Source organism: Cardiocondyla obscurior, linkage group LG23, assembly GCF_019399895.1.
Source record: "Cardiocondyla obscurior isolate alpha-2009 linkage group LG23, Cobs3.1, whole genome shotgun sequence".
In the NCBI taxonomy this organism is placed as follows: Eukaryota; Metazoa; Arthropoda; class Insecta; order Hymenoptera; family Formicidae; genus Cardiocondyla; species Cardiocondyla obscurior.
The window spans coordinates 456,188-475,104 of NC_091886.1; the positions used below are offsets into that span (position 1 = coordinate 456,188).

At 39.3% G+C, this 18,917-nt stretch overlaps 2 protein-coding genes across 2 annotated transcripts; both read right to left on the reverse strand.

Annotated features, from left to right (window-relative positions):
- Nucleotides 1-7,488: 7,488 nt before the first annotated feature.
- On the reverse strand, nt 7,489-17,827 carry LOC139111232 (acidic leucine-rich nuclear phosphoprotein 32 family member E-like). Its single transcript, XM_070671365.1, has 2 exons — nt 16,332-17,827; nt 7,489-8,736 (listed from the first exon to the last, which is right to left on the reverse strand). Exon 2 carries the CDS (start codon nt 8,460-8,462, stop codon nt 8,031-8,033), a length of 432 nt encoding a protein of 143 aa, XP_070527466.1. The 5' UTR covers nt 8,463-8,736; nt 16,332-17,827; the 3' UTR covers nt 7,489-8,030.
- On the reverse strand, nt 9,615-16,705 carry LOC139111365 (uncharacterized). The gene is made up of 4 exons (XM_070671620.1): nt 16,468-16,705; nt 16,332-16,400; nt 13,603-14,944; nt 9,615-13,491 (listed from the first exon to the last, which is right to left on the reverse strand). The coding sequence occupies exons 1-4, from the start codon at nt 16,703-16,705 to the stop codon at nt 9,615-9,617; spliced, it is 5,526 nt and encodes a 1,841-aa protein (XP_070527721.1).
- Nucleotides 17,828-18,917: the final 1,090 nt, after the last annotated feature.

Consider the following 18,917-nt stretch of genomic DNA (forward strand, 5'->3'; position numbering starts at 1 on the left):
AAAGCGAATAAGAATATATGTACCGCGGCGAATTCCTCTTGCATTGTCACACGTCGCGGCTATCTTGGTTGAACAACATTACCGAGCCCGAAAACCTACAACCGATCTTTAAAAGAATCCCGTATAGATCGACTAATTAAACGCGAAGTTTTATCCGCGAAACAACAGTAGACGACGAAATCTTGGACCGCGATAGCGCAATATACGAATTTACGAACGGAATCTCCCTCCCTGTACCCATGTATTCTGGCAACGCGAGTTTTGTGAATTACCGAGAAGTTAAGGAACCCGGCAATCAAAGTCGCCGATCGTCATTAGGATCGATAGTGAGCGAAATATTTGCGCCCGAAGACCAGCGATTTGTATTCATGATGACCGATAACGGCGAAAGGAACGAGCCCTCGCTTACAGGCAGGGAAGGCGCGAGAGCGCGAACCTCACACGGCGAAAACTCTATCGGCAACACGGAACCCAGCGCAAACACAAATACAACACAGCCGCAGTACCGACACTCCTCACCGATCTCGCGACAAGGCGGCACGACGCGCGACGACGCGATGCTGACAATACTTGACGCGATATCGCTTACCGCAACATGAGTAGAGAAGTTGGAAAACGAATACCTCGCGCAAAGATACGGCAGCAGGCTCAACAAAACGGCGGACTCATTGCAGCATCCCGTGCCACCCCCGCGACGGCCCCAAAGAGATGTCCGACATTCTCTTAATAACCCGCGGCAATATTTAACGTTGCAAAACGCAATTGGTTTTATACCCACGTTTGACGGGAGCGAAAGCAACGTGAAAAAGTTTGTCAAGGCATGCGAGTATGCAGCGCGAAAAGTAGACACGGAAGACGTAGACGAACTACTGGCGGCCATACTTTATACGAAACTCACGGGACGAGCACTCTCGCGATTCGAATCGAAACAAATTTTAAATTTCGCGCAATTTATACGTGAAATCGAAGAAGGCTACGTACAGCGACGAGGTAAAGCACACCTCCAGCTAGAATTTAACCAGTTGCGCTAGCGCACGGGGGAAAGCGCGCAAACGTATGGAACCCGAGCCGACACGTTAGTAACCGAGCTATACGACGCGTTGAGCGAAGACTCCAACTACTCTGCGGACGAAAAACGCGGGATATGGAACTCGCTTCAGAAGCAAGTATTAAACAATTATCAGACGGGTCTGTTGCCGCATTTACAAACAATCGTCCGGTCGCGAAATTACAGGACATTACAAGAAGCGATAGCTGGAGCGGCAGCAGAAGAGAGACAGCGTAGCGCACCCATACGCACATATAACGAGCGAGCGTACATCGAGCGAAACTTTCCGCGCACCCCGGCAAACCGCCCCCCCCCCATGCCAACATGCAATAGATGCGGTAGACATGAGCACCCGGGATTTCTGTGCCGAACCGGCAGATACGCGCCCAGGTACGGCTTGCCCAGGGCCGAAAATACACCGCGAGTTAGCACAACGGATATGTTCTGCAACTATTGCAATAAGCCGTATCATACGCGCGAAGAATGTCGTAGATTAAAAAGAGACAACGAGTCACCGCAAGGAGCACGACACGATAACCGAGTTCCCCCGCGAACACCTCGACGCACGACCACGGTGCATTCAACCGTACCGGAAGAAAGAGCGAGAGCGCCAACGAGACAAACGACACACGACGATACGCGCGGAGATAACGAAACACGCCGTTACGAGACACGGCCCGCGCGGGATTATCAGGTGTCACACATCTCGGACGACAACAAGAATCGTCATTTGGACTTAGTCACCCTGCCCGTATTGCAAGCCACGGGCGGGAAAATGACGTTCTTACTGGACACCGGTGCTGCTATCACCCTCGTCAAGGTGGGGAAGCTGAAGGGCGATACACCGATCTATACCGAATCGATGGCCCTAACTGGCGTGACCGGACATAAGGCGTAAACGATAGGAACGACGCGTGTATTAATTTACTTGCGAGACAGCACGTTCTCGCACACTATGCACGTAGTGCTCGACGAATTTCCCATTGCGTACGACGGGATACTCGGGATGGATTTCTTCAAAGCGCAACGTACCGTATATGACGTTGAAAACGGACTCTTGATAATTAATCGCGCCGCGATCCCCTTACAACCATACGTTCGCACGACGCTACCACCGAGAAGCGAAACGATAGTACAGGCCGTGACCGATAGCAACCAAATCGGAATAATCTATGCCGATGAACTCAAACCCGGTGTGTTCATAGGCAATTGTCTGGTTGCTCCTGAAAATAATACCTGTGCAATAAGCGTACTAAACACACGAGACACAGCCGTGCCATTTCTTACACCCGCCGAACACGTAGAAGCGGAGCCACAATTATGCACAGTCAGCGCGCTCGCGTTACAAGATAAGCCAAATACAGCCGCAGTACAGCAACGAAGAGAACGCGTTAAGAAGCAACTTAGAGTCAACCACTTAAATAAAGAAGAAAAAAGCGAATTAATAAAGATCTGCGAAAGCTTCTGCGATATTTTCCAATTGCAAGGCGATCCACTCTCCTTTACTGAATCCGTCGCGCATGAAATTGTTACGGAAAAGGAAAGTAGGCCAATTAGCTGCCGCCCTTACCGACTGCCCGAGAAACACAAAGCAGAAGTAAAGGAGCAGGTAAAGAAGATGCTCGACGAAGGAATTATAAGAACCAGCGCAAGCCAATGGAACGCACCAATACTAGTTGTCCCCAAAAAAGCCGACGCATCCAGAAAACCGAAACTGAGAATAGTCGTCGATTTCAGGAAATTAAACGATATCACGATAGGCGACTCCTTCCCTATTCCGAACATGAACGATATACTCGATCAGCTCGGACACGCGAAATATTTCACGACCCTGGATTTGGCATCGGGATATCATCAAATCCAGATGAAGGAGGAACATAAGCAAAAAACCGCGTTTTCTACACCCGAGGGACATTATGAATTCAACAGGATGCTTTTCGGTCTTAAAAATGCACCGGCTACATTTCAGCGCATGATAAACTCGGTCTTATCGGGCCTACACGGTATCAAGTGTCTCGTGTATCTAGACGATATAGTCATCTACGGATCGACGCTAAGGGAACATAATAAGAGACTCGAAGCCGTCTTTAAACGTTTGCGAGAATATTACTTAAAACTGCAACCGGACAAATGCGAATTTTTACGAAAGGAAGTATTATATCTCGGACATCTAATAACAGAAAATGGAATTCGACCCGATCCTTCCAAAATTTCCGCGGTAAAAAATTTTCCGGTACCGAAGAAGTTAAAGGACATACAATCGTTTATCGGACTAGCCGAATATTACCGAAAATTTATACAAGATTTTTCAAAAATCGCGAAACCTTTAACAATGCTCACGAAAAAGGACGAAAAATTTCGATGAGAAATAGACCAACAAAACGCGTTCGAAATATTAAAAGAAAACTTAACTACCGCGCCGATACTCAAATACCCCGATCTCTTACGCCCGTTTATTGTTACCACGGACTCCTCGGATCATGCAATCGGAGCCATCTTCTCCCAAGGGGAGATAGGAAGGGATCATCGGATTGCATATGCAAGCCGTATACTAAACAAGGCCGAAAGAAACTATAGCATGACAGAGAAGGAGCTACTCGCGATAGTATGGGCGGTGAAACATTTCCGACCCTATATCTATGGGACAACATTTACAACTGTAACAGACCACAAACCATTGATCTGGCTGTTCAATGTAAATGATCCCGGGTCCCGCCTGATAAGGTAGGGATTAAAACTCGAAGAATATAACTACAAAATAGTTCATAAAAACGGTAAGAAAAACACGAACGCGGACGCGCTTAGCAGAAACCCCCCGCAGCAAGAAGAAAAGCTTCCAGTACACGTACTAAAAGAAGAGAATACATACTCAGCAGAAGAAAAAGCGAAGCTCATACACTAATACCACAACACACCGATAGGCGGACACCAAGGCATCACACGTACACTACATCGCATCAGATTACAGCATGAGTGGCCAGGCATGAGAAGAGACATAGAAGAATACATAAAGAAATGCGAACAGTGCCAGAAAAATAAATTATCAAAGAAGACGAAAATGCCGCTAGTAATTACAGACACGCCGACTAGACCGTTTGAAAAATGCGCCCTAGATATAGTAGGACCGCTACCGATAACGAACAGTAACAATAAATACATTTTAACGTTTCAAGATAATCTCACGAAATTTAGCAAAGCGATTCCTATCCCGAACCAAGAAGCCGCGACCGTAGCAAAAGCGTTTGTGACTCAAATAATTTTCAAACACGGAATACCGGAATACGTCCTTTCCGATCAAAGAACAAATTTCACGAGCAGTATTTTTAAAAATACCTGCAAACTATTACGAATCGAAAAAATTCAAACTACTGCTTATCATTCGCAAACCAACGGCGCACTCGAACGATCGCATAGAACACTGGCCGAGTATCTACGGCACTACATTAACGAAGATCAATCCGATTGGGATGAATGGTTGCCATACGCAATGTTCACATATAATACAACCCCACATACGGCAACTGGGTTAACCCCCTTCGAACTCGTTTACGGACACCGTGCTACATTACCGACAGCACTCAAAACCGCGCCGAAAGAAATATACTCGTACGACGATTACGCGAATGAATTACGCGAACGACTACGAGCCTCCAACTCCCTCGCACACGATTACGCAAAAACCGAGAAAGAAAAAGCAAAAGAAAACTATGATAAAGATTCCCGAAAACGCGAGTTCAAAGTCGGAGATTCCGTTCTACTTTACGACGAAACGGTTCGACGCGGCCGGTCCAAGAAATTAGACGCGCTATGGATAGGACCGTACACAATAATATATAAGCACAGTAATGTTAATTATAGCATAAGAAAAGGTAGAAAGATAATGAGAGTACATACGAATAGATTGAAAGCATTTATAGAACACTAGCAATAAGAATAAGCGTAAGTAAAACAAATTAGACAATAAGCAAAAAAAAAAACTATATTTCTCTCTCTCTCTGTACTCACCTATAAAATTTTCCGGCACCAGCCTAACCTCCCTATATTTGAGGTCCCGGGTAATTCGCATCACAAGCTGTGGCTCCAGCTTGTGCCATAACAATTTTAACTGGTGCCGCGACACCCGCACGGCACACGAGGGGCATATCCCTGGTTTAAACGCCAGGTAGCACTCCCGGCAGACGCTAAAATATTCTTGAGGCTTCACTACACACGAAACAAAAAAGAAAAAAAAACGATAATGAAAAAATCACACAAAATATGTATACGTATAAGAAAAAATACTACGCACTAGTAATGTTTCGGTAATTTAGGTAACAAGGTAACACGCTGGACGACAGACGATTACTGACGGGACGCACAGGAGACTCCAACGCTGAAACCAAGAACAAAAATCTTGATTAATCAAAACTCCGAGAAAGTTATGATAATCCATGCACTGAACATTATACCAAAGATAAAAAACGTACCTTCAGCCAACGTAGCACCTTCATTCCCACGATGAAGACGATCCGCAACACACACATTGCTTACCCTCAAGATAGCAACATATATATACACGCGCATATACTTAACTAATAAACATTTCAGATTAACTTTTGCCATCGCGAAGGGCGCTATCGAAACTTCACCTTACACAATTACACAATTCACTCATGAACCCAAACTATATTATGAGGACCACGGACTTCTTCACATATCCGACACGACGTGGAAGTTAGTTTTAATAATAAACATTGCGGAATTCGAAATTAGATTTAAAAAATTACAACACGAAGTCGATGATGCAGAAAATGTCTGTAATAACTTACATGAAACGTACAATGGCGAATTATTAAAAGACAAGTGTAACTATTTAGCAATGTTGGTTACCATGCAAAACAATAAATTAATTACAGCACTAGATAGATTAACTTTAACCTACGACAGCCGTCACGCGAAAAGAGGACTTATAGATTTAGTAGGAACAGTAGGGAAAACTCTGTTCGGTATAATGGACGCTAACGATGAAAAAATTATACAAGAACAATTACAATTACTAAACGCAAACCAGCAAACGATCCAGCACGTGGCAAAGAACCAGCTAAAAATAATAAACGGCACGCTAAGTTACATACAGGAGTTAGAGATAAAGCTAAAGCAACACGACCGCGTCTTGACGAACGCAACTATCCTCCTAAGTCAGCAGATAGATAGAGTAACGCGGCAAATGGAGTTGACGCAACATCTTAACACATTAAGAATACTCGTGACCGACCTACTGACTGACATACAAGACACCATCGACTTTATCTCTTGGATTAAAAAAGGTATCATTAACACACGACTATTACCAATCGACAAGATCATAACACAACTACTACATGCAACTATTCAACTACCCGAAGGGTCACAATTCCCGTTCGATACCAATCCTAAGAACTGGAATCAAATCGAAAAATATATATCAATTACCGCGCATTATCGCGATCACAATGCTCTCATGATCATTATTAAATTTCCAATCGTCACCGATACGACATACGAATTAAAAGTGGTCATACCGTTTCCCGTGTATGACCACGCTAACATTTTTAAAACAATCAAAACCGCGCACGAATATATCGCGCTAGATAAAGAAAACAACAAATATATAAGCCTAACCCGTGATGAAATTAATAATTGTATCCGCGGAAATAAAAAACTTATATGCGAAAACAATTTTGCGACATCCCATGTATCGGATAACGCACCTTGCGAAGTCGTAGCACTCATCGAACCGGGACATCAACCCGAGAAATGCGAAACCCGCCATATCATATCTAACGTTAGTATATGGACGGCACTAAACGAGCCCCAAGCATGGCTATACTCGACCGCGTCACAGACCATTGAACTGCGATGTAAACATAAGCCAAGTAAAAAAATAAACATAATCAGGTCAGGAAAAATAATACTAAGAGACGCGTGCCAATTAAGTACGAACGACCTCACAATACAATCGAAAACCCTGCTAGGAGAAAGCGACATCAATATGTACATACCAACATATAATATTACTATGATACCAATTAAAGATAGAACCAACATTGCTAAAATTACGTCACAGTTAAAAAACATACAGAGAGAACCAATTGTACGAAACAAAAATGAACTATTGCAACTAAGCCTAGATTTAAACAAATTGCGTTCCGAACTAGATAATAATAATATTGCGTTCAGAACAAAAACGATAATAGTATATTCCGAAGGATTAAGTACAACATTAACCGTACTTACGGTCAGTATTATAACTATTACTGTAATAAGAAAGAAATATTGTAATAAAAATAGACTATAATTAACAGCAAAAAAAAAAAAAGAAAAACGTATCATACACTCAACGTTTTTCTTTTTCTCCCCGAGGGAAAGGGAACCTGTAAAAGAAAAAGGCTTGAACAAATTAAAACACTCAACCCTTTTTCTTTTCCCTAGGGGGGAGGGATGTTATATCCCGAACCCTTAGCAACAGAGGCTCGGGAATAACGCCGGAATGTCGCACGCGCGCGACCGTTTAGCTTGATCGGCAGAATACCGCCGATCAAGGTAACCCGGCATTTCCGGTCGGGACGCGACGTCCGAGGACAGTCGCGGTTGCCACCCGCGATTCTGCTGATTGCTATGAATTTTGACATAGCAACAGCAGAAGATATATAAGGGCAGCCGCGGCCCGGACGAGCAGTCGCAATTAAGAATTTGTATTAGACACACGCGTGGCTTCGAAAGCTGTAATTTATCAAAGGGAAAATAAAAGACTACTATAACTTGAACGAGAGATATTTATTCGGCAACTTCCCGCTACACTATCCGGAGAACGGACCCCACAGCACCTTGACGGTGCAACAGATTAAAATTAATATTTTTCGCGGCGCGTCGACTATATCACACTATATTAAAGCAACTCACCTCCAGTTGCTTTATACACACGCGCGGTAAAATGATCCCCGACTCGCTTTCTTCTTAATATTCAGGCAAGTAAGAAATAGTATCTGACAAAAAAAAATAACGGCGCGGTATTATAACGGAACAAGCACGGTAATAAAAATGTAGGTAAAAAACTATAATTACCTTGAGGATAAGAGTGTACAGCTTCATCGCTCTCCGCTAGCACTATCACGCTTTCCATCGGTTCTTCCTCTTCTTCTTCTCCTTCATCCTCCTCCTCATTCTCTTCCTCGCCTTCTTCCACATTCTCTAGCGTGTTTTCTTCCTCATCTTCTTCTTCACTGACCAAATCATCATCATCATCCGATGACATTTCGCGCATTGTCACGGCCCGTGGTTTTCCCGCGCTGTTATCCTCCTCCTCTTCCTCCTCTTCCTCCTCCTTCTCCTTCTCCTCTTCCATCGTCTCCTCTTCTTCCTCCTCTTCGTTTTCTTCATTGGAATCTAATTCCATTGTTGTCTCACTTTCCACACCTGAAAAAGAAAATATTCTATTAGTAGATATTCAAAATTTTAATACGATTTTTAAATCAATAAACTAACTCTGAGTGAAAATAACCGATTCGACCGAGCTCGGAATCCTCTCACTGGCGAATACCACGGAGTCATCGTCGTCGTTGTCGGAATTTCCCACGGGGACTTTTGTTGATTAAAGCGTATTTTTAATTTATCACGCTGCTTTAGATATCACACGTTTATTGTTAAAAACGATTTAAATTAATATTAACCTGCTGTATTTAAATTAATCGAATTGAACTGTAAAAACTTAAACCAGGTGGCTGAAAATTCTTACAGAAGAAAAATTAGTTTAGAAAAATAAACTAACACAAATAAAAAACTCAAGTTTTGAAAATTAGAAAAAGGAGGATTTAATTGGCATAAAAAACCCTCCCCCAGCATGGGAGGAGGGAAAAAGCCGTAAATGAGAAATACATTTGATACACAAACTCTTAACAAATGCATGCATGCTTACAACCGGAATTAATAAAGAAAATGTTAAATGAGTTACTCACAGATCTGGAGAGAATAATTAAATCTGGATCTTAGAAACGAAATCAAAACCTCTTTGTTTATAACAGAATAAATTATAAATCTGTTCCTTCTTTGTGGGAATATAAATCGGCAGGAGCAGCCTGCTTTTTCAAATGGGATCAGCCCAATTCCTTTTCGGGAGCAGCCCGAGCAAATTACAGGAGCAGCCTGTTTCACAAATGGGAGCAGCCCAAACAATTTACAGGAGCAGCCTGTTTTTATTGTTAAAACTGATAGATAACTTTCTGGGAGCAGCCCGTAATAACACTTAACTTCCCGGGAACAGCCCGTAATACATTGACAACTTTAACATTTATTTCTCTGCTTTATTAACAAATTCTTTAAATTCACAATCATGTGTCTCCGTCAACATCTGTTGTTAGACTGACAAACGAATCCGAACATGTAAATAAAAAACCGAGAAAATCAATATATTTATCGTTGCTAGGGAAAGAATCGAAACGAGTTAATAACATAAACTGAATAAATTCAATATGTGAAAAAAGGCGCGAACATACCGCCCGCCTCGTCATAGACGAAAGTGGCTTCCTTCTAAAAACCTTTTAGCATTTTCCTATTTATCTCTTCTCTGTTCGTTAGAAGATCTTTCTTCCTTATCCTTTTCTTCTTCCTGAAGAATTGGTATTATTCTTGTGATTGATCTTTTTAAAACAGTGGTTGACGTCTTTAAAGTAACCACTCTGACCAATCCATCTGCCCCAGGATGAATCTTTAAAATTCTTCCCATTGACCACTTTGCAGGAGGTAAACCTTCTTCCCTGAGAATCACTAGTTGACCTTCCCTTAAATTTTCTGATTCCCTAAACCATTTGGTTCGCTCCTGCAAATTGGTCAAATATTCTTGTGACCAGCGCTTCCAATAATGCGACCTTATTTTTTGCAGAAGCTGATATCGATTCAATCGATTTTCTGGAATGTCAATTAACTCAGCTTCTGGAATCAAAGTGGAAACTTCTCCTGTGAGGAAATGTGCGGGAGTTAACACATTTAAATCTTCTGGATCATTTGACAAAGGACATAACGGCCTTGAATTCATGCAAGCTTCTATTTGCACTAAAACTGTGCTTAATTCTTCAAAAGTTAACTTGTGATCCCCCATCACTTTTATTAAATGCCGTTTCATAGATTTAATTCCGGCCTCCCATATTCCGCCAAAATGTGGTGTCCTTGGAGGAATAAATTTCCATTCCGTTCCTCGAGAAGCTAATTTCTCCGCTGTATTTCCAAAAAACTCGGAAGATTCTTCAAACATCTTCCTAAGCTCGACATCCGCTCCCTTGAAATTTGTACCGTTGTCTGAATATAGAATACGACATACTCCTCGTCGACCTACAAAACGTCGATATGCTCCAAGAAAAGCTTCTGTACTTAAATCTCCCACCGCTTCTAAATGAACCGCTTTGGTTGCGAGACAAATGAATAAGGCTATGTATCCTTTATTAGCAGAATGTCCACGTCCAGGATTCCGTCGTATCTGCAAAGGTCCCGCATAATCTACCCCCGAAATTGAGAAAGGACGTTCAAAATTTACCCTGTGAAAAGGTAAATCTCCCATCTGTTGCGTTAAAGATGTTGTTTGAAATCTTTTACATTTTGTGCAATTCCGCAAAATTTTCTTGACGAGACTGGAGGCTCCTAAAATCCAAACATGAGTACGGAGAGTGCTTAAAGTTAATGTAACTCCTCCATGCCAGCATTCTTGATGTGCAAAATACACATACATCAAAGATAAATTTGAATGTTTTGGTAAAATGGGTGGAAATTTTGTATTAAATTGCAAAATACTATGACGGAGTCTGCCTTTTACTCTCAAAATCTCTTCTTTATCTAAATAAGGATTTAATTTTTTAAGCTGTGACCTCTTCGACACATTATTTTTGACACGTAAAGTCTCAATATCCTGAAAAAAGACTGATCTCTGAGTGCATTTGATTAAAGCTTTCCGTGACCTTACTAACTCAGAGACACTGAGAAAATTTGGAAAATTTTTCCTTTTATTTCGATAACATTTATCGAAAAATCTAAAACAATAAGCAATAACGCGAGTTGCTCTAAGTAACGATGAAAATCGTGTTATAATTTCATCTTCTTCCTGCCCTTGTTCCGTGACAATAGCAAAAGAAGAAAGTATTTGAGCATCGGCATCCGTTAAAACTTGTCCTTCATCTTGTTTTGACGAAGAATCTTGAAATCGTGATAAACAGGGAGGGCCATGCCACCACAAACTTGAATCTCGCAAATCAGAAGCACTCAAACCTCTTGAAGCCATATCAGCTGGATTCTGTTTGGTAGGAATGTATTTCCAGGATGCTTCCGGTAATTGAGTTTGTATAAAAGAAACTCTATTTGCTATAAATGTTTTCCATTGACTTGGATGCTTCTTTATCCAAGCTAAAGTTACTTGACTGTCCGACCAGGCAATTACATCAAGATCTTTCAAAAAATTTAATTTCCTCACATGGTTAAATAACCGAACTAATAAAGCTGCCCCACACAATTCTAATTTTGGGATACTCACTGTTTTTACAGGAGACACTTTTGCCTTAGAAGCGACCAAAGAAACGTTAATTTTCCCCTCTTCGGAAACTGTGCGAATATAAATTGCCGCCGCATAAGCTCGAGTTGAAGCATCGCAAAATCCATGCAATTCCATCTTTGATTTTGGAGAAGTTTCGAACCAACGGTTAATTTTTAAATTATTCAAATCCTGTAAGGAATTTTGAAACCCCTTCCAAAATTGCTGTTTATTAAAATCAAGTTTCTCATCCCATCCCACTCCTGCAATCCAAAGATCCTGAATAAAAATCTTTCCCGCGATTATCACTGGTGATATCCATCCCAACGGATCATAAAGTTTTGAAAGACAGGAGAGAATATTTCGTTTAGTAAATATATTGATTGAAATTCCTTGAATTTTTACCGAAAATTCAAAAGCATCTAAAAAAGGATCCCATTGTATTCCCAAAGTTTTCACTGTTTCAAAAGTTTCCTTAGGAATTTCTGTATTCGAAATTTCTTGTCTCTTCAAATTCTCTGGCAAAAGTGAATTATGATTTGCCGCCCATTTATCTAACTCTATACCGGCCGTTTTTAAAAGTGAAATTAATTCTTTCCGTTCTCTTTGTGCCTCGTAAAGACAATCTGCTCCCCCGAAAATATCGTCGACATACGTCTGTGATCGAAGACATTGTGCCCCCTGAGGAAAACGATGTCCTTCATCAATAACCAATTGTTGAAGAGTTTTAATCGCAAGATATGGAGCACAAGCGGTTCCATAAGTTACCGTCGTATGACGATATTCCATGGGAGCTTCACTTTCATTTGGTGACCATAAAATACGCAAAAAATCTCTGTCATCTTGATGAATTTTAATCTGTCTAAACATTTTTATAATATCTGCGGTGAAAACAAAACGAAATCTTCGCCAATTTAACAAAACAAGAGTCAAATCATTTTGTAAAGGAGGACCAATCATTAATGCTTTATTGAGACTCTGTTGGTGTGCTGTCTGTCTTGAAGCATCAAAAACCACTCTAATTTTCCATCGAGGTACCTCCGTAATTACCGCATGATGAGGTAAATACCATACTCTAGTACTCTTGATTTCATCGTGAGGAACCCGCTCCATATGTTTCAATTCTTCATATTCTTTTAGAAATTCCTGATATTTTAAATTTAATTTTGCATCCCGAGAAAGTCTCCTTCTCAAAGCTATTAACGAATGTTGAGCAATACGACGAATTTCTTCTACGGCGTCTGGTGGATCTAACTTGAAAGGGAGTCGCACCACATATCGGCCGTCCGTGTCTCGATAATGTGTTGTTTTAAAAAATTCCTCACATTTTTCTTCCTCTGGATTTAATAAATGCGAATTTTCCTTGAACTCTTCTGATTCCCAAAGCCGTTGCAAAGAATTTCGGAGTTCCTCTTCTGCAGCGCATACCATAGAAATTGCCGAATCTTCAATCAAATTCTCCGCCCGCCGTGCAGAATTAAATGGAGGGACTCCAGAAATTATCCATCCAAAAACCGTGTCTTGAGCTATAAGATCCGTTTCCGGCCAACGATATAAGCCTTCCTTAATCAAAACGCTGTATTCTGAAGCTCCTAAAAGAATATCCACCTTTGCCGGCTTGAAAAAATAAGGATCTGCAAGAGGCTTCTTAAAATTTTCCAGAATATCCTTTGCCTTTATTTCCTTTGACGGTAACAAACCTGTCAATTTTGGCAAAATCAAAACCTCTATTTCCAAAGAAAATTCCGAATTTTGAAAAGATCTTAATACTATCGTGGATTTTGAACGAACCGTTCCCGCTTTTAAAGCACCGATGCCTGACAACGAAACATGTACGCGTGAACGAGTTAAACAAAGCGTCTGTGCTAAAGCTTCCGTAATAAAAGATATCTGAGATCCTTGATCTAAAAATGCCCTTGATTTCAAACTAATTTCCTTATTAGAAATTAAAATCTGCGCAGTTGGAAGTAATACTCCTCCTTTATTTGAATCAATATTTGCGGATAAAATGCTGTCATTTAGTCACAAAGAAACTTCTTCCGTAGTTTCTTTAACAATCTCTGGATGCAAAAGTGTGTGGTGTTGTTTCTTGCAAATATTGCAACGTCGTGGCGATTTACAAAATTGCATACGATGATGTCCTAAACAATTAAAACAAAGTCTTAAACGTCGTACATCATCGCGTCGTTCCTTCAAACTTTTCTTCCCGAAATCAGGGCATGAGCTCACAAAATGTTTCTGTGAACATAATGGACATTTCCTTTCTAAATTGTATGGATGTGGCTTATTTTCAGCATGATAAGCCTTCACAAATTTCTCCTTCTGAAATACTTTCTTCGGTTCCTTCTCAAATTTCCTTGTTGCTTTCACAGAATTTAATCCGTCCCTTCGACAATTAAGCCAACGGACTAAATCTGCCATTTTAGGAAAAACCGTTGATTTATCTAATGAATTTCTTGAACCGAAATTATTTTCATCGAGAGAATTATCACGGAAAGCCAAATGTTCCTCCCAAAGCCTATGAGTTTCGGAATCTAAAATTTGAAGAAGTCGATGACACATCATTGCCTCTAAAAGATCCGTATCTGATTTTGTTATCTTTTTCATTGCCAAAAACGTTAAATTCATCGCTTTGACTCGACTATTAATTTCCTCTGCCGACAATGTTTTTATTGGTTGCAAATTTGCTAATTTATCCATTAGCATGTTAAGCTGATGACGTGGTTTGTCAAAAGTATCTTTGAGTTCTTTCCATGCTATATTATAATTATCTCCCTTAAGAGGAAGATGGGCAATCGACTTCTTAACATCATCCGTCAAACTCGCAAGTAAATACCGAAATTTTTCTAAATCCGACAAATTTTCCCTTTCATGAATCGTCGAAATAAAATATGAGCTAAACGTATCCCAATCCTCCGTTTTCCCGGAAAATTTCACCACCGATAATTTTGGCAATTTACTCGTTTCTCCCCTTCCCCCATTTGCCACATTTGTAGCAACCGATTCTACCGAAGATGTTGACGGTTGCGCGACATTTTCTATTTCGGCTAACAAACTATATAATTCGTCTCTAATATTACGATAAGATATTTCTATTTCTTGAATAAAATTTTCCACGATATACGGGTCCTCTTCAGCCCGTTCACTGACGCTAATTTCAAGATCCGTATTATAAATATCCGTCCAATAACCCTTAAGATCATCCAAAGCGTTTTTAACTTGTATCGTTGACAAAGAAGTACGCGGTGTTTGAAGTAACGAAGGGAGAATACGACGCAAAGCGTCCGCTCTCCTCTTCTGCTGTCCTACTAGACGCTTGATCGATATCGGAGCCATTTCGAAGAATTTTAAAATCAATAATTTATTTTCTGAAATGTTTTCCAAAAAAGAATCATTTGAATAATAATTTAAACTTTAATTTATTTAATTTTAGTTTAACTTCCCTTTTTTTTTAAAAGAAAAACGTGCAAATTTATTTAAATTTAAATCTCAAATCAAATTATTTATTGTATTTTAATTTTAATTTTTCTTTTTACCTATTATTTACTTTGAAACTGTATTAGAAATTAATTTTAATTTATTTTATATTCAATTTTAAAGTTTTGTTTTTTTTTTTTTTTGAAAGATTTCTTCGTTCTCAATATAAATCTCAATCAATGTGAATTCATTATTTCACAACAATTCAAATTATTATTCAAAACAAAATCAACACAATGAAATCCCTAAAAGGAAAAATGTAATTTGTGTAACAAATATCCAAGAAAATGCACATAACAACTCTGTTAAAACAATATGTAATAACTCAAATGATTTCAATAAAAGAATTCAATAAACTGAAATAAACTTTCCAAAACTCCTTCGCAAATATTACTCATTATTATTATTTTTTAAAAGAAAACAAACGTCGCCACCTGGTATCCGGCTCGAAGGACCAAAAAATGTATTTAAATTAATCGAATTGAACTGTAAAAACTTAAACCAGGTGGCTGAAAATTCTTACAGAAGAAAAATTAGTTTAGAAAAATAAACTAACACAAATAAAAAACTCAAGTTTTGAAAATTAGAAAAAGGAGGATTTAATTGGCATAAAAAACCCTCCCCCAGCATGGGAGGAGGGAAAAAGCCGTAAATGAGAAATACATTTGATACACAAACTCTTAACAAATGCATGCATGCTTACAACCGGAATTAATAAAGAAAATGTTAAATGAGTTACTCACAGATCTGGAGAGAATAATTAAATCTGGATCTTAGAAACGAAATCAAAACCTCTTTGTTTATAACAGAATAAATTATAAATCTGTTCCTTCTTTGTGGGAATATAAATCGGCAGGAGCAGCCTGCTTTTTCAAATGGGATCAGCCCAATTCCTTTTCGGGAGCAGCCCGAGCAAATTACAGGAGCAGCCTGTTTCACAAATGGGAGCAGCCCAAACAATTTACAGGAGCAGCCTGTTTTTATTGTTAAAACTGATAGATAACTTTCTGGGAGCAGCCCGTAATAACACTTAACTTCCCGGGAACAGCCCGTAATACATTGACAACTTTAACATTTATTTCTCTGCTTTATTAACAAATTCTTTAAATTCACAATCATGTGTCTCCGTCAACATCTGTTGTTAGACTGACAAACGAATCCGAACATGTAAATAAAAAACCGAGAAAATCAATATATTTATCGTTGCTAGGGAAAGAATCGAAACGAGTTAATAACATAAACTGAATAAATTCAATATGTGAAAAAAGGCGCGAACACCTGCAGTTCCAAGAACATCATGAGCGTTCTGTTCATGTTGTGCAACGTCAGGATCGATACGTCTTCTCCCTGTCAAAAATCAATAATTTTAACGTCAATTTAATAAATAAATAATTAAAATAGTGTTCAAACTTACGAAAAGACAGACGTGGTCGCTCTCCATCGTCAACGGGACGTTTGCGTGGTTGTGGCCTTACAAGAGCCACGGGTCTGCCTTCTGCTTCTTCCGAAGTAGTGCTAAATCCGCGTAGAAAATCGGCGATGTATCCGCTCACATCTTTTTCCTCGTGCTCGAAACATACACGCACCTCCACTATTTCGTGTATAATGTTTAACAGATTTTCACACCCCGAGCAATGACCAAGTCCAGCCATTACACATAGCAGCGTGCTTCCATACGCGCTCGCGAAATTCCAAAAAATTTCGTATTTTTTTCATCGTCGTCTGACAAAGCGGATAAATATACGTCCGCTTTTAACTTTGCGTTTAAGTTGCATCCGACAATGAAAAAATTTCTCAAAATTTCACGAAATGACACGACGAAAACGTACGCGTGAAAACGTACGTAGAAGTGATTTTACAAAATCGTCAAAAATGTGATGTTATGTTAATGTGCGAGACTCTGTGCTGTTCGATTGAAGCACTGAAGAAGAACTGAATTTTGTTTACGCTTGTGACGTAACTTATACTTTAAAATATTATTTTCCCTTTCCCAATAATGTAACGTTTAGAACGTGTTACTTGTATTGGCGGTAAAACAGTGAAAACTAGGTTATGAACGTACGTCTTTATTCGTTACTCTCTCGTTTCGACTGACTAGTCCCGCATCGCCACGTTCGCTACTTTATGCCGTCGTTCGGCGGTAGCTCGTCACGTGGGCTACGCATGCGCGCTACAGTTCGGGCATTCTGACATACGTTTGGTCCCTCAAACTTGCGGACTTAATTTCTTGTTTACTAACGCTACAGTTCGGTTATTCGGTGTAACAATCTAAATTAAACAAATGTTTACACTTGATTTTATACAGTAAAATGTAACTTAAAATTAAACATTACTTATTAATTTGCGCATTTAGAAAATAATATGCTAAAGTAAATTATAATAATATGGTAACTATAATATTGATTAACAATAAACTATAATATTTTAAACGCTGTTATATAATTAATCGCTATAAGACTAGATACTCAGATATATTTTGAGTCCTTTACATTTATCCAAGGACGAAGATTAGCTGCGCTCCAAACGCCTGAATAAGGACGTTGGGTGTTCTGTAGGCCCTGTGGGTCTGATACAACATATCGGTCATTTTCTAATACCTTTGAAATTTCATACGTTCCTTTGAATTGAGGGATTATTTTCCGGCTAACCCCAGGAGTACTGTTGTCGAGGCCGTTCTCACTCGTTCGGTTGAACGAGTCTTCCTTCCCTTCCTTGGAGATCTCGTGCGGAATGGTAAAGAATCGGACTCTCGTAAATACAGTCGGTCACAAAATGATTCGGACACTAATAAATTATGACTTTTGATATCTATATCATAAATATATGTACAAGGCACAACAAAAATATATTACATAATGTTATGTTGCGCTACAGAGAAAGTAATAGCACAAACAACTTTTTGTTATTATTTATTGTTTTTACGAAATAAAATAAATACCAAAGAATGACGAAATTTTATGTCACAAAATGATTTGGACACCAGGTATTCCACGACGAATTTTACTTAGTACGTCAAGTACAAATACTGTTTACAAACATTGTTTCTATGCTGAGGTTTATGTGTTGATTTTACGCCAGTCTTGAGTATATACTTGAGCAAAATGGGTCGCAAAAAAAAAGTTCAAGTTTCGAAATACGGCAATTAGTCGTATTTCATTGTGAAAAGAGAAAATCTATACGTGAAATAGCTAAATTATTAAACGTAGCAAAGAGTACGGTTGGAGACATTGTTAAACGCTTTAAATACAAAGATCGAATCGATTTAAAAACCTCCAGTGGCCGCCCACAAAAGCTCAACGATCGTGAAAGACGACATATTGTTCGAATAATTAAAAAGGACCCACAAACAAATGCCCCAAAAATTACCACAATGTTAAAAGAAGAGCGAGATATTAGCGTACATCCAGAAAATGTTCGAAGAGTTTTGAGAACGGAAGGATATCATGGACGAGTAGCCCGAAAAAAACCTTTCATTAGTGCAAAAAATAGAAAGAAAAGACTTGAATTTGCAAAAGCATATCGTTCAAAAGACAGTGAATGGTGGAACGATGTAATTTTTGTAGATGAAAGTAAGTTTAATGTTTTTGGAAGTGACGGAAGAATAAAAATGTGGCGAAAAATAAACGAACATTTAAATCCAAAAAATTTACAAAGAACTGTAAAACATAAAGAAGGTTCCGTGATGGTTTGGGGATGTATTTCCGCTTTTGGTGTAGGAGAATTAGTTTTTATAGAAGGAATTCTTGATAAAAATTAATACTTAGATATTTTAAAAACAATTTAAAAAAGTGCTTTAATTATGGGGATGGCAAATAATTTTAAATTTTACCAGGATAATGATCCAAAGCACAAATCCAGGATAGT

Bases quoted from the DNA above. Each gene is read 5' to 3' on its own strand.
- LOC139111365 (XM_070671620.1), bottom strand. From the start codon at position 16,705: ATGGCTGGACTTGGTCATTGCTCGGGGTGTGAAAATCTGTTAAACATT. The intron at 16,401-16,467 runs GTAAGTTTGAAC...GATTTTTGACAG, and splicing joins GCGACCACGTCTGTCTTTTC to GGAGAAGACGTATCGATCCT. The intron at 14,945-16,331 runs GTGTTCGCGCCT...AAAACATTTCAG, and splicing joins TGATGTTCTTGGAACTGCAG to AAAATAAATTATTGATTTTA.
- LOC139111232 (XM_070671365.1), bottom strand. From the start codon at position 8,462: ATGGAATTAGATTCCAATGAAGAAAACGAAGAGGAGGAAGAAGAGGAG.